We start from the raw sequence: 14,832 nt of genomic DNA, 5'->3' as shown, positions 1-14,832 counted from the left end.
GGCTCTCGTGAGTCTTCGTAACGCTCTGTGCTATTTTATAGAACTTTGCTATGTCAAGGTTTTAGTAGAAAACCATTAAAGTTTTTAGCTTGCCTATGGCATAGTAATACTTCTAGTAATAAGTATATGACCCAGATTTGTGGCCGTCTCTTTCCAGCCAATGGATTTGTAAATCTTCACTTAAATCTCTGCACATTTCCTCATAAGAGTGTAATGCTTTGCACATCTGTCTTTTCAAAGAAAATTATTTCTATGCATTTGGGAGACAGCTTTACAGCTGCAGTGCTTTCAATTCTAGCTCATTATTAAATTCAAAAAGTTATATAATATATTGTCTAAAAATTTTATATTTTGTTGGGGAAAATTCTATCCCTACTAACTATCGCAAAATTTATCTACTGTATTTATATACTAAAGAGATTAAAGTATTGATAGTCAGAAATTATCAATAAATTCTTTGTACACTTTACATTTTTTAAGTACAGAATCTATTTCAATTCCATTAGCATTTATTTAGTACCCACTGTATACCAGATATTGTGATAGCATTATTACATGCTTATAAGATGTACCATCTGCCTGTGGATTGGAGCCGTGCTGATTATTGATTTCACACTGAGCACAAAGTGTGGGTTTGAGTTTGTTTCTAATTGAGTGAATGCCATTCGGTATTCGCTTTTAAGTTTTGTGACTGAGTCTCCTACTCATTATGGTTAATATGTTTTATTCAGTTATTTCTGCTTCCTCTTATTTTTTTGATGATACTCATATTATTTACTCTTATAATATTAGTGACAAATATGTCAACAAGCTAGGAAGAGACTAAGGTACATTGTCACTGATTTTACTAAGGGATGAGGATATAGAAACTTGGGAGGACATATACTGCAAAGGACATAGAATCAGCAGTCGGAAGGCCTGTTCATCATATCTATGGGATGTCCTGTCCCAGCTTCTTCATTTAAAAAAATGAAGATATTGGATTAGATGTCTATGACAAGCATTCCCTTCCCTCTCGACCCAATCACAGATCCTTGACTGAATATGTACAATAATTGGAAGTCAAGCTTTGCAATATTTTTAAATTGTGTAAAACCATGTACACATACACACAATTTATTTTTTTAAATATATATTTTATTTCTTTATTTGACAGACAGAGATCACAAGTAGGAGAGAGGGGGGAGGGGAGTAGGAACAGGCTCCCCACAGAGCAGAGAGTCTGATGTGGTGCTCAATCCCAAGATGCTGGGATCATGACCGGGAGCCAAAGGCAGAGGCTTTAACCCATTGAGCCCCCCAGGTGCCCCGACATACACACAATTTAGTGAGATTTATTGTTAAAGTCTTGTCTTCAGCTTTCTGTATTAAACCTGAGTTTAAATCAAGTGTTTTTAGCTAAATAGTACTTTCAAGCTAGACATTATTTGAGGAGCTAAACTTGTCTTTAGAAACAGTATGATATCTTCAAATTCATTTTCTTTATCTTCTGGTGGAAATGAAAGTACCTTAGGTGAAAGAATTGACAACTCCTTTCAACTTTCTTTTTAGAATCTCTTGTGTTAGCAAAAGAACAGTGTGTTGGTCTGGGTTCCAGTACTCAGTATCTGTATTTCAATTGTTTCAGATGCCAATTCTAGTGGATGGGAGTGGTACACTTTATGTGAAACCTATTTAAGTCAAAATTCCAGGCTCTCAACTTGATGGAGACTCCAAGCATTTGTAGTAATCTTCCCCCGTGCCAAAATGACTAAAAAAAAAAAATCTTTATAGGTAACTGAAGCAATACAAGCTGTTCTTTTGGCGGAAATTCAACAGCATATGAAGACGTTGAGTAAAACACCAGTCAACAGTCAACCAGTGTCCATGACAGAGGACGTTCACTGTGAGATGAGGCAGATCCTGCAGAAGACAGAAAGGACCAGGGGGGAGGAGATAGAGTTACAGTGTACTATAGACTCCTGGCCTCTGCAAAGTAAGTACAAAATTTATTGACATGCACTTTCATCAGAACTTTTTCTACTACTTAGAGTGCGTTCAGAATATGAGTTCACAATATATCATTTCTGCAAAAACTGAGCCAGGGCCCTGTTTCTGACATATTCGGCTATCAATTTCTTCTTCTAATTCTCAAGTTTCTGATAAACCTTCTAAGTTCTATTATAATCAATGAATATTTTTTCTAGAACAAAAATCTGTATTGTTTATAAAAATATTTTTAAATTAAGTGGTGAAAAATGAAAACAAGATTGGGGCACCTGGGTGGCTCAGTCGGTTAAGCATCTGCCTTTGGCTCAGGTCATGATCCCAGGGTCCCGGGATCGAGCTCCAAGTCAGACTCCCTGCTCTGCAGAAGCCTGCTTCTCCCTCTCTCACTCCCCCTGCTTGTGTTTCCTCTCTCACTCTCTCTCTCTCTGTCAAATAAATAAAATCTTAAAAAAAAAAAAATGAAAACAGGATTAACAGTAATAGCTTAATGAGATATTTTAAGAATATCTTGATAATGATGGATCCTAAATTTGTTCCCACTTGATACCTTGGTAAAAGCCATGTGCTGGATTTTTTTTTTCTCTCCTAAAAATAAGAAATGTAGTAGAAACTAAAACTAAACTGATTTATAGGTGGACCACTTGATTTTATAACAAATAAAATTTTATCATTATAACTTCATAATGATAATGTTTATGGTTCATGGCTAGCAGGTGAATCTCAATTTCTGCTATAAAATATTATCTGATTTTTCAACCTATTAGCTGTGACTTAAAAAATAAAAAGGAGTAAGTACAAATTTGGTATTCAGCCTCACTAGGAAGCTTTTGATGAACAAGTTACTTTATGATTAAATATATATTTTCCTCAGAGAAACATGTTACAAATTTACATGTTCCAGGGTGTGAAAAATTATTAGGTATTTCTTTTAGCTCTCAGAAAGAAATTTTCTTTTTTCTTATTTGGGACTCAGAAAAATGTTGCTATATTTAACATGTTAAATCCTAGAACAGAGGTCATTCTTAAAGATCTATTATATTTATTTCTTACTGTTTTTATAAGATCATTTATTGGACAATACTATGTAGTGAGAGAGGATACGTTGCAGGGAAAGGCTTCATCGGTGAAGGCCAAAGATCAAAGTAGTTAGAATATTTCCTAATGCCAAGACAATCACTGAAGATGATAAATTCAATAAGCAATTTGATAAAGCTTAATGGCAATTTCAAGTCATTTGTTTGTCTGTTGTCCAGAAATTAGCTTTAATTATCTGGCAAATTCAACCGCCTGAAGGAGCTCCTTTTTGATCATATCACATAATTGTAGTTGTATTATACCTTTCAAGCAAGAAGAGAAAAATTCCTTTTTAAATTAATTTTCAGAGAGTGCATGTGGGTTCTTGATTCATTCGGTGAGGCACTGGTAGTGTCATTAATATGTTTCTTCCAGCTCCCCAAAGACAGCTAGTGTCATTCGTCATGTGTTAACTGTCATTAGGTGGCATTTATATGCTTTATCCCTAAGCTTGTGTGTCTACCTTATCCTTTGGCCCATAGCCTTCTTTTCTGGGTGAGCAATTCATGGCGGGTTATCAAGGTGAAACTTTTGAGATAACTTTTGCTATCACATGGCATATCCATTATTTGAAGTTTCACCAGATTGAGCCTTGTTCTGTTCCCAAATAATTCGTGGGTATAAGAAATAGACTCTGGAATTTGGTCTTACTATGACTAAAGACATCTGGATTTTTAAGTTAGACATTAACTATCTTCAGATCATTACTGAATGGTCCTTTGCCAATGTTAAAAAAAATAGGGTTAATTCGTGATAACAATTAGAATACAAAAATATTAAAGTCACTTTATATATTAGTGGATACAATTTAGAATATTTTATTTAAAAGAAATGAAGCGTTCACAAAAAGCTGAGCACATATTTTCATGGGAAATACTGACTGTAGGAAAATACTAACTACAATTACAATTAAGTGGAAACACATAATGTGCATTGAAAAGGAAAATTCCCAAGAAATATTATGCTGGAAATTAACGTTGTCTTTCTTTCCTTCTTTTTGGAAAAAAGCAAAAAAGCCAAACAAACAAAAATTATTTTTTTAACTATTCAGATAAACTTAATAAAATTATAGGAAAAGTTTTGGACCTTTATTAAGTGGAATGTACTATATTACTTATTGGATTTAAAAAAAATAAGCAAAAAGCCATTTTATTTATTTCACATGTCCTGATTCAAAAGTTAAGGGGATGGTAGAGATACTGTTCACTAGGTGTGATTATTCCTCAAACTTTATAGGCAGATTTACTTAGATCCAGTGTCACTGCAACCTATTGCCAAATATTCTTACGATAAATGGTTTATGTTCTTTTATTTTCAGGTCCTTGCTCAGTTGTCCTCTGTGAGCACCCCTCCACCTTTTTCCCCTCTAATTTCTTTTATTCTTTCTTGATTTCCTAGTGTCTTTTTTTTTTTAATATTGTATTTATTTATTCATTTGAGAGAGAGCCCACGAGTGGGCTCTTGCCACATAGGTTGGGGGGGGAGGGTAAGGATGGGGGAGGGGCAAAGGGAGAGAGAGAATCACAAGCCCAGTGAGCCTGAGATCATGACCTGACCCAAAATCGAAAGTTGGAAGCTTAACCCACTGAGCCACCGAGGTGCCCCTTGGTATCTTAGTTTCTTAATGCAGCTTATTTGTAAATCGTTTGGAAAGTAACAGATGATGGCTTTATTATGTATGGATACTCATAATGGATATTGGATATGTATCATAATGGATACTCACCCCTGGGACGAGCAGAGGCCTTGGCTTTAGGCCCCTCCGTGGCCTCATAGGCAATGACCTCTTTAGGGATGTGGTTTTCCTTCTTTTTGGCTGGAGAAGCAGCACCATTCTTGCCCTTAGGGACCGTGGATTTTACACTCTGACTCCCAGCTTTTGTCTTTCTGGGGGTCTCACTACCTTGGCTCTTCCTTCTGCCTTTGACCTTTGACTTCTCACTGAGCCCAGTGGCACTTTAATGCCATAGTGCCAGAGTGGAGTATATTTGGTTTATTAGCATTATAGTAATATGGCAGTAATAGGTTATAAGGAAAAATAGTAACAACAATTATTGCACTCTTAATACACTCCAACAGTATACTAAATATTTTATGAATGTTTTCTCACTTTTTCCTTTAATTCTCACATAATTCACATAAACCCTGACTCTCTTCCCAACATTTGAGTCATTTGTGTAAACAATTTTAGCTTTTTAAACGTCCATGTTTATGGAAATGAAGTTTCAGAGGAACACTGAAAAGATCTACTTTCTTTTCTTTTTTTTTTTTTTTAAAGATTTTATTTATTTATTTGACAGAGATCACAAGTAGGCAGAGAGGCAGGCCGAGAGAGGAAGGGAAGCAAGCTCCCTGCTGAGCAGAGAGCCCAATGCGGGACTCGATCCCAGGACTCTGGGATCATGACCTGAGCTGAAGGCAGTGGCTTAACCCACTGAGCCACCCAGGCGCCCAAGATCTACTTTCTGAACAAGAGATTCCCATAGTGGTACCTAGGCTTATCCTGAGAAATTGCCTCTGTACGCTTTTTGACATACTTTCTCAGACACATTAAAATAAACAGTATTTTTTTTTTTTTAATTTACTTGACAGAGAACACAAGTAGGCAGAGAGGCAGGCAGAGAGAGAGAGAGAGAGAGAGAGGAGGAAACAGGCTCCCTGCTAAGCAGAGAGCCCGATGTGGGGCTCGATCCCAGGACCCTGGGATCACGACTGAAGCCAAAGGCAGAGGCTTTAACCCACTGAGCCACCCAGGCACCCCAATAAACAGTATTTTTTTGAAAAGTCTATCCTTGTGCCAGCTATCTTCAGTGTCACTAGTGTGTCTATCTTGTACTTTGAGGCATTGTTTCCATTATTTTTTTCTTTTATTATTTATTATTATCTATTGCATATGGGTCATAGTGTTTTACAGTTTTGTTTTTGCTTTCTATTTATTTTTATTTTTTTATTATGTTCAATTAGCCCACATATAGCATTGTCCCATTTTTTCAAAAATAAATGTTGTGGGACTTGAAAGAGTTGGCGTGCTTTGTTTAGAGTCACAAAATTAATAAAAACAGGGAGGCAAACCTAGATATTCTCTTAAACACTGTGTTCTAATCCAGTAAACTGCATTTTCCGTAGTGGCAGCATGGAGGAAATTTGCTCTAAATCAGCATGATCTGAAAATTGAATAATTTATCGAGTGGTTTTCTTAGATTTTTATTCTCCTCTCATAAATCATACTTTCTATTACCAAAGAAAATGCAGAGTGTTCAATCATTGCCATCTCCGCCCTTATAATAAAGAAAATCACCAGGTTTCTTCAACTATTTGAACATGAGATGCATTTAGAAAGCAATGGAAGGAAATCAAGTGAAGTGAGGGAAGAAGTGTAATGTGTGTTTGAACTTTATAATTTTATATCTTTTTTATTTTCAGTGTTTTCACCTGTTACATTTCACAGCATGTATTTTATTTGAGGTCTTAATATCTGTGTATTGGTATTTTATGGCAGAGTGCTGATTTTTATAACAGTTACATTGCTCTCTTCCTTCATCTCTTTAATAAGAAATTGTAGAATTAACGTTCACATTTGAAGCTAAGAGTCATTGCTTTAAAAATCAGCAGTGGTTTCTGTTATTAAAATGCATTTGAAAGTTATTTCCCTTTATTTTTTTTTTTGAATGTTATTTGGATCAGTTTAAACAAGTGCTCTAAATTGTTCCATTAAATAAGTTGGTTGAAATAGAAATGGAGGCTTTGTAGATAAAACTGTCACTTTGGAATTATTGGCTGAATTTAAATTCACGTTAAACTGTGTAGTTGTGAAGATGATGCATCAGATGTGGATATTGCAAATAATCTTTTTTATATGCATTGTTTTCAAAGACTTATCTACAAAATTCAATAATGAAAATGTGCTCTTTGTTTAAATAAAACCATGCATTTGTGGTAAATAAGGGAAATAAACATCCACTCAACAGAAAAGTTTTCTGGTCCTGGTGCCCATTGGCAGAAGGACTGCATCGGGACAGGCTTCCATTGCCTGTTGAATTTCTCGGAAGGAAATTGTCTAGTTGTGGAAAGGCTTTGAAACAGTTGACTACCTCAGAGGGAAACTTTCTTGATTATATTTATTTATAGTAAATGCATCTTCTACCCTCTGTGAGCTCTCCAGGTTAAATGAGAAGGCCAATGCATTCCTCTTTGTGGAAGCAGGAAAGTAGTGGGAGACACATCATTGAAAGCCTTGAGTGTCATAGCAAGGTCTTGGGCTTCTCTCTGAGCAAGATAGAAAATCATTTGTGCAAACAGTGGGCACATATTTTAATGGGATATGTTGCCTACAGTTCAGAGGCCAAGGGTAGACACAAGGAGATCAGTTGGGAGGCCATTATGCTAACTCAAATGATGGCAGCTTGGGACAGATAAGGTGCTTTGGATGAAGTGATCAGATTCTGAATGTATTTTGAAGGTGTCACTTACAGTATTTGCTGATTGATTAGATATGGATGAATAAGATAATGAAAATCTATACTTCTGTTTTTTCAAACAAAAGATATTTGATACATGGGTCAACCCTGGTACCCTGACTTGATTCCTATGTCGGGTAGTGCAATGTCACTCACGATGATATTCCAGGAATGCCAAAGGAAGAGTGGAAAACCCATTTTACAGAAGGCTGTCCCTGCCATGTTCAGTTTTAAGTGTCCCTGCCTAGATGACCTACAGATTTTCCTTTCTAATTTTAGCTAACCCTCAGAAAATGGACTAGAATTTTTTGCCAAGAAACCATGGATTGAAGATAATACTGGCAATGCAAGCTTAAGCAAATAAGATGTAAGTGGCATTGCCAGACTTACCTTAGGTTACATTAGGAGGTGTGCGTGTGTGTGTATTAAGGACTTTTTTTTAGAAATTTCTATTTTTCTACATATTTTATAATGGGCCTCATGTTGGTATACTAATAAAATACATGTTTCAGAGAACCTTCCTGTTATTTTCTGCAAGAAAGTATCCCAACCATAGCCCTTGGGTGGATTAAGCTAGGCCTAAGGACAGATGTGATAAGCTTTCGGTTATTCAGGGTGGGTAACTTGATATTGTCCATGCACACTGTGCTTTCTCCAAGACTTTGAATAAATATATGCATCTCTCCTCTATACTACTCCTCTGCCTTTATGTACTAGTCCAAGAGTTAGGGGTGCCACAGGGAATGAATTGGAAATCTCCAAACTAGCATCGGGGAAACCATGACATGTGTCAGATGCCACAGAAGAGGCTGCAGGAGCACATCAAAGAGGCACCTGAGCCAGTCTTTGAGGTCATAAAGTCTTCTTAGAAAAAAACATGCCTAATCCAAGACCTGAAAGATGGATATGATTTAGCCAAGCAAAAAGTTGGAGTGGGAAAAGGTAACTCTTTACTAGGAGTACTAAAGCCACTTATGCTTTTTCTTCCTCCCAAGAATCATCTGATAAATACATGTATGAATGAGTTAACTGGACATTAGACAGAAACCCATAGGCCCTTAATTTCTTCTCTAGAAAACATCTATGTCCTCTTTGAATCTCATTGCTCCAATGCCTTCCTTTCCTAAGCCTCAGCCTTCCAGAGTAAGGACAATAATAATGACAAGAAAACAGTTAAACTGATATGGCTTAGTATGTTTTTTTCATTAAAGATTTTATTTTATTTTTTTTTTTTTGAGAGAGAGAGAGAGAGAGAGCATGAGTGCATGAGAAGGGGTTGGGGCAGAGGGGCAGGCAGACTCCTGCCAAGCAGGGATCATGACCTGAGCGGAAGTTAGACACTTAACTGACTGAGCCAGCCACCCAGGCTCCTCAAGCTTAGTATGTTCTTTTTTTTTTTTTTTAATTTTTTAGTTAACATATAATGTATTATTAGCCCCAGGGATACAGGTCTGTGAATCACCAGGTTTACACACTTCACAGCACTCACCATAGCACATACTCTCCCCAATGTCCATAACCCCACCACCCTCTCCCTACCCTCTCCCCGCCGGCAGCCCTCAGTCTGTTTTGTGAGATTAAGAGTCTCTTATGGTTTGTCTCCCTCCCGATCTCATCTTGTTTCATTTATTCTTTTACTATCCCCTAAACCCCCCACCTTGCATCTCCACTTCCTCATTTCAGGGAGATCATATGATAGTTGTCTTTCTCCGACTGACTTATTTTTCTAAGGCTTAGTATGTTCTAAGAGCTTCACATACCTCAAATTATTTGACCAAGACAACAGTTCCATGGGGATAGGTAGTATTCTTATATCCATTTCCCTGATGGGAAAATAGATATGAAGAAGTTAAGTACCTTGCCCAAGATCTCCATACCAACAAACAGCAGAACCAGGAATCAAAAACAGGCAGTCTAGCTTCAGAATTTGTGTTTTTTATCCCTAGTTGGCTTTGCCTCCCACTTAACCACAATTCTCCCTCATTGTCTGTAAATTTGGCAAATATTTACCAAGTGCTTCCTGTGTGACAGGGAGTCACAAGGCAGCAAAGATCCAGATATTTGGCAAAACAATGGAGAAAAGATTCTCATGAAGAAGTTAATCAGAAAATATCAAATAACTAAGTTCTACTAACCTTTGGAGTGTCACTATAAGTTATTCCACTAAGATGTACTTAATACTAAAGACTTTTATTTGTAATATAAATTTATATAAATATAAGTTTTAGTGGTTAAAAAACAGGTTTTGCACCTGGGAACTATAAATGCCAACTGGTAAATGCTAGAAATAAAAAGAGCCTGTCTGGCTCAGTCAGTGACTCTTGATCTCATGGTTGGGAGTTCGAGCCCCATGTTGGGGTGAAGATTTTACCTAAAAGTAAAATCTTAAAAAAAAAAAAAAAAGAAGAAGAAGGAGAAGGAGATTTGGCATATACATATAAGTTGAAAGGGGTAGAAGTTGGCAGTTAGGGGAGAAGAGAAGAGGAAATACAGAATTTCATTTTTACAGATTAATTTGAATTACATACTTAGACAATCTTATGTAAATATCAAGGCATTCATATGTTAGATGAAGATGAATTTATTTATGATAAGCAAATCAATGATCTAGCACCTAGAATACGTTACATCCCTTTCGAAAAATACAGTTGTCATTTGGGTGGACTGTATGTCTTGTATTATTTTTAGCTTCCTATAAAATTGATGGAGAAATTTCATCATTTCCCTTTCCCCCGTATAAATTCTTGTGAACTGCTCCACTGCCTCTGCCCTCTCTGTATCATCCTCAAGATTGCATTGCCTTAGAAAGACTGATAGAGTTCACTCTTCTTTTTCCAAAAGTAGTTTCATCTTTCACGGAGATTGAGATTGATGCTTTTCATCTTGGCATATGAACTAGAGTATTTCATTGTCTTTTTTCCTCATGAGCAATCAGAATGCCAACCCGGCCCAATTGCACACAGACGGTAGCATCAAGGAATTGAGTTAAATATTTCCTTGGTAACAGTTGTGCAGGCACCACTTTATTGATTATTGTCTGCATACCCATTTAAATTTATTGACAAAGAGAAAGTGATCTAGATTCTGTCGCTGAAATCGATGTGTTTTGTACTATTGTTCTCCCAAGCTCAGACTGGCCTGCCAACACTGACCCCCTCAAGGACAGGGGTCGGGTCTATTTATCTTTTTCCTCCCATTCCCTAGGATGGTGCTTTACCTAGTAGCTGGTAATAAGTGTTTATTGAGTGGATGGATAAATGGATGGACCGCGGGATAGCTTGTACTAAAGATTCAGCCAACTCCTAATTAGTAAGAGAAAGAGGAGACAAGGAAAATCAGCTGATTGCATTTCTTTAGCAGCTGGACATATATAGTCTTGAATACCCACTGAAATTGTGGCTCACAAGAAATTAAAAATAGAATCATGAACGAATATAATTGGTAACCACCCAGAACTCTTCTCTTTCCTGCTGGTTGATTGCTTGACTCTCCACTACTCATTTTGTCATAATCTGATTTCAGTCTGATGTTTTTAGAGGGCCCCAAGCCTTGCCTGATGCGTGTTGGCTTGTTCCTCATTCTGCTACAGCTTCTCCATGGGAGGATTTAAGGAACTGCCTCAAACACTATTTCCTCTATATTTGGATTCACACCCTGGGTTCTGACTTGCCTGCCTCTCTTGGGACTTCTGGCTCACTCTTGTTCTCTTGGAGCCAGTGCCCTTTGCTGCTTAATGGGAGCCCTTTTGACAACCTGTTGAGCTGGGTCAGCCTCCTCCCTATTGATTCCATCCCTGAGCCTGGGATGTGGTGTTATATGAGTTTCTCCATCAAATCCAATCCCATTACACCCAATATGGATATACATCCCTAGTTCTGGGGGGGGAAATGGTACTACTAAGTTCTTTGAGATAAAAACAAAACAAAACAGGGATTTAGTCAGCCTTGTATTCTCAGCAGATAGCGTGGTATCTGGCACATGCCAAGGCAATCTTGCTAGAATGGTGGTTGAAGAAAAAATTAACCATTCTTCTCTTCATGCTATTGGAATATCCCATTCAATCAGAATGTCATTCACTTTAGGGGGTATAGCTCAGTGGAGAGCATTTGACTGCAGAATGTCATTCATTTTGCTGGCAGGAGCCTTATTTTTCCTTTTTTTTTTTTTTTTTTGGACCTGTACTTTTTTAAAGATTTTTTTTTTTAATTTATCTGACACACAGAGATAAAGAGAGATGTAGGCAGAGAGAGAGGAGGAAGCAAGCTCCCTGCTGAGCAGAGAGCCCAATGTGGGGCTCCATCCCAGGACCCCGAAATCGTGACCTGGGCTGAAGGCAGAGGCTTAACCCACTGAGCCACCCAGGTGCCCCTGGACCTGTACTTTTTAAAAATTTATTTTTTATTTTTTATTAACATATAATGTATTATTAGCCCCAGAGGTACAGGTCTGTGAATCGTCAGGCTTACACACTTCCCAGCACTCACCATAGCACATACCCTCCCCAATGTCCATAACCCAACCACCCTCTCTCTACCCTCCTCCCCCACTTATTTTTCCATTTTAACTCATCAATGTATCTGCCCAATTTTCAGTCTTGGAACAACTTGAATAATTTTAAAAATCTCTTATTAAGCACTTATTATGTCTAAGGTTCAATGGAAGGTACTGAAATGTTCAATTACACTGCCTTTTTATACTTCATGTATATCCTTCTAAAATATTGTGTATCATCTGGCACTCTAGTTGTTTGTTATTTGCCTTTCTTTCCCACCTCTCTGAACTCCTTGAGGGCAAAAGTTGGAACTTACTAATCTTGTGCGCCAAGCTGCTAATGTACCACGTGGGGCATGATGGGTGCTCATTAAATATTTGTTGCCTGAGTGAGCAGATGAATGATAAATGACAGTGACAGACAAGTATTAAAGAACTAGTCTAGGTAGAATGGAAGAAATGCTAAATAATATGTAAATAGTCTGTAGGTAGGAAGAGAATGAAAAAGATCATTATAGGGCTGATTTTTTTTTTCTAAAGTGTTAATTCAGAGGCATTTCTTCAAGTTTATCTATTTAGTTAAGGAATAATTTATCTGTCTAGAAAGCTCCTGGAAAAACTAATGCTGACAGATGTTTGAAGGCAACAACAACAAGTCAGAGTACTTCGTTTTCAACCCGTGAGGATAAGCTACAAGAAATGAAAGAAGAGTTGTTACCTTTTTTCCCCCCTCTTTTACCTATTATAGGTGAACATGGATTTTTCATGTCTATGCAGGAACACCGGTCCTACTCAGGAACATATGTGTGGTAGTGTTGTCAGTGACATGGGGATCTGAATGGATTTTCATGGCAAAGATATCGACAACAACAGCAGCCAGATTTGTCCATTTCTTGATATACAGGGTTAGTGGCCATCCTAGAAAATTTAGGGTGTATTAAAAACTTTGAAGATCTCTATGTGTAAAATAAAGTTAAGATTCTGGGCTCAAGAAATTATAAACAGGGCTTTAGTTTCATGAATGTCTAGTGGAATATGTGGAAACCATGCGAAATGTCGGGATAATTTTTCATGGTGAAGGACTGTCCTGAGCACGGCAAGACTTCTGGCATTTCTGGCTCTTCCCACTAAATGCCAGTATCTTCGCAGTCAGCAGGAAACCAGATGTTCCTTGACTCAACAATTTCCAAAGCCTTCCCCTAGGGGGCAGTACCAACCCTGCTGAGATCCACTGCCTTCTGGAAAGGGATTCTTAGACATTCTGATGCTTTTCTTGTTTCTGTCCTTCCCCTCTTATAAAAGTGCACAGAGAGATAAAACCAAATAAGTAACCCTCAACTACTTAAAGATGTTCCTTTCTTGGATCCCTCATGTTTGTTCCTTCCTTTCCTCCATCCATGTCGTTTATACTTCAGTCACAGCATTTCTCAGTCTCTGTAGTAAATCATCTGATTGCAGTTCTCTCTCCTCCATTAGAAAAAAAAAGCTTCTTGTCCAATTCTTTCACTTTTATCTGTGTGTCCTCCAAGCTTGGCTCTGGGCCTGGCATAGAGTCAATTTGTTGACTGACTAAATGAAGAATGTGTGTTACTGAGCTACTAAGCATTCTCCAAAGAAGTCATCAAAGAAAAATCCGAAAATTTCCATTGAAATTATTTCACAATACAAGATAAACACAGTTTATCTCAGAATTTAAAAATTAGGTAAACTAGGGGAACCTGGCTGGCTCAGTTGATGGAGCATGTGACTCTTGATCTTGAGGTTGTAAATTTGGACCACATGTTGGGTATAGAGATTACTTAAAAATTAGGAGGGAAAAAAAAAAAAGAAGTAAATGAATTCTTTCCCCAAACTGTAAATTGTGAAAACTGGAAATGAGAATAATGGTTAAAAGGAGATACATAGGTTCATTTAAATGAGTAGGAATATAATTCTAAAACCTTGGCTTAGGACATATTAATTTTTGATGTATCTTCCCCATACAATTAGTACTTAAAGTATATTGAAATTACATTTTGAGGTGTTCATAATATCTCTTGACATATGCAAGATATTTCCCTTGGTGTCTCTGCACCAGAGTAGGGAATAACCAATTGGATCCATCAATCATCCCACTGGTAGGTCCATCCTTCCGCTGGTCAATTCATTCTGCCTCTTTTGAATATGTTGTATGATCGGTGCTGTGTTTCCCAAGCTACCTATTAGGAATCTGAGCATGAGATGTCAATGAGAGTCACCTGAGGATGATTTTTTGTAGGTTTTGCACAGGAGTCGACATTCACGTGCGCTTTGGAGAACAGCATTGCGGCAGACATGGGGAGATGCACTGCTTACATCACTCTCCTAAAAAGGTCTACTTGCCCAGCTGTGAGGAGTGTGGCTAGCTGACAGCTTCCAGCTGTTGGCAACTCCAGGGCCTATCCCCAAATCAGAACAGAGATCATACTCTTCTTGGGACAAGAAGCAAGGTGGTGGTGGGTACAAGGGCCTAGCTTGTTTAGTCCATACAGACCTCCTCTAGCAGCCATTCTTTGCTCTGGAGTTTCCACTGGGCTAAGAGACACTTTCTTAGATCTGCATCGTGAGTAGAGAGGTTCTTACCCAATTGTGCTTTTGCTTTTCTTTTTTTTCTTTTCTTCCTTTCACAAGTGTTAATCTCCAGTAAACCTTTTGCTCTTCTAACTCCATCTTAACATCTGCTTCTGGAAAGATGCAAGTAATACCAATGAGAAAGAGCTTGGTGCGAGAAGGGTATTTCGGGCAAGAGGATTAATGTGAGGACAGATACAGAGTGATTCTTGTGGCCTGGTCGGGAAATGGA

The 14,832-nt window shown here is 37.7% G+C and overlaps 1 protein-coding gene across 1 annotated transcript in view; it reads left to right on the top strand.

Moving 5' to 3' along the window:
* The window catches only part of LOC111140058 (WD repeat domain 72), a 206,877-nt gene that overhangs the window by 126,122 nt on the left and 65,923 nt on the right, over window positions 1–14,832 (top strand). Inside the window, exon 17 of the mRNA XM_022492443.1 lies at window positions 1,774–1,975. Coding sequence (XP_022348151.1) covers window positions 1,774–1,975 — 202 coding nt within the window. The remainder of the gene's footprint in view (window positions 1–1,773; window positions 1,976–14,832) is intronic.

This window comes from Enhydra lutris, unplaced genomic scaffold (assembly GCF_002288905.1).
Source record: "Enhydra lutris kenyoni isolate GAN:26980312 unplaced genomic scaffold, ASM228890v2 scaffoldscaffold4, whole genome shotgun sequence".
Taxonomy (NCBI): domain Eukaryota; kingdom Metazoa; phylum Chordata; class Mammalia; order Carnivora; family Mustelidae; genus Enhydra; species Enhydra lutris.
The sequence above is the reverse complement of the archived record's forward strand: the minus strand, read 5'-3'. Positions and strand labels throughout refer to the sequence as shown.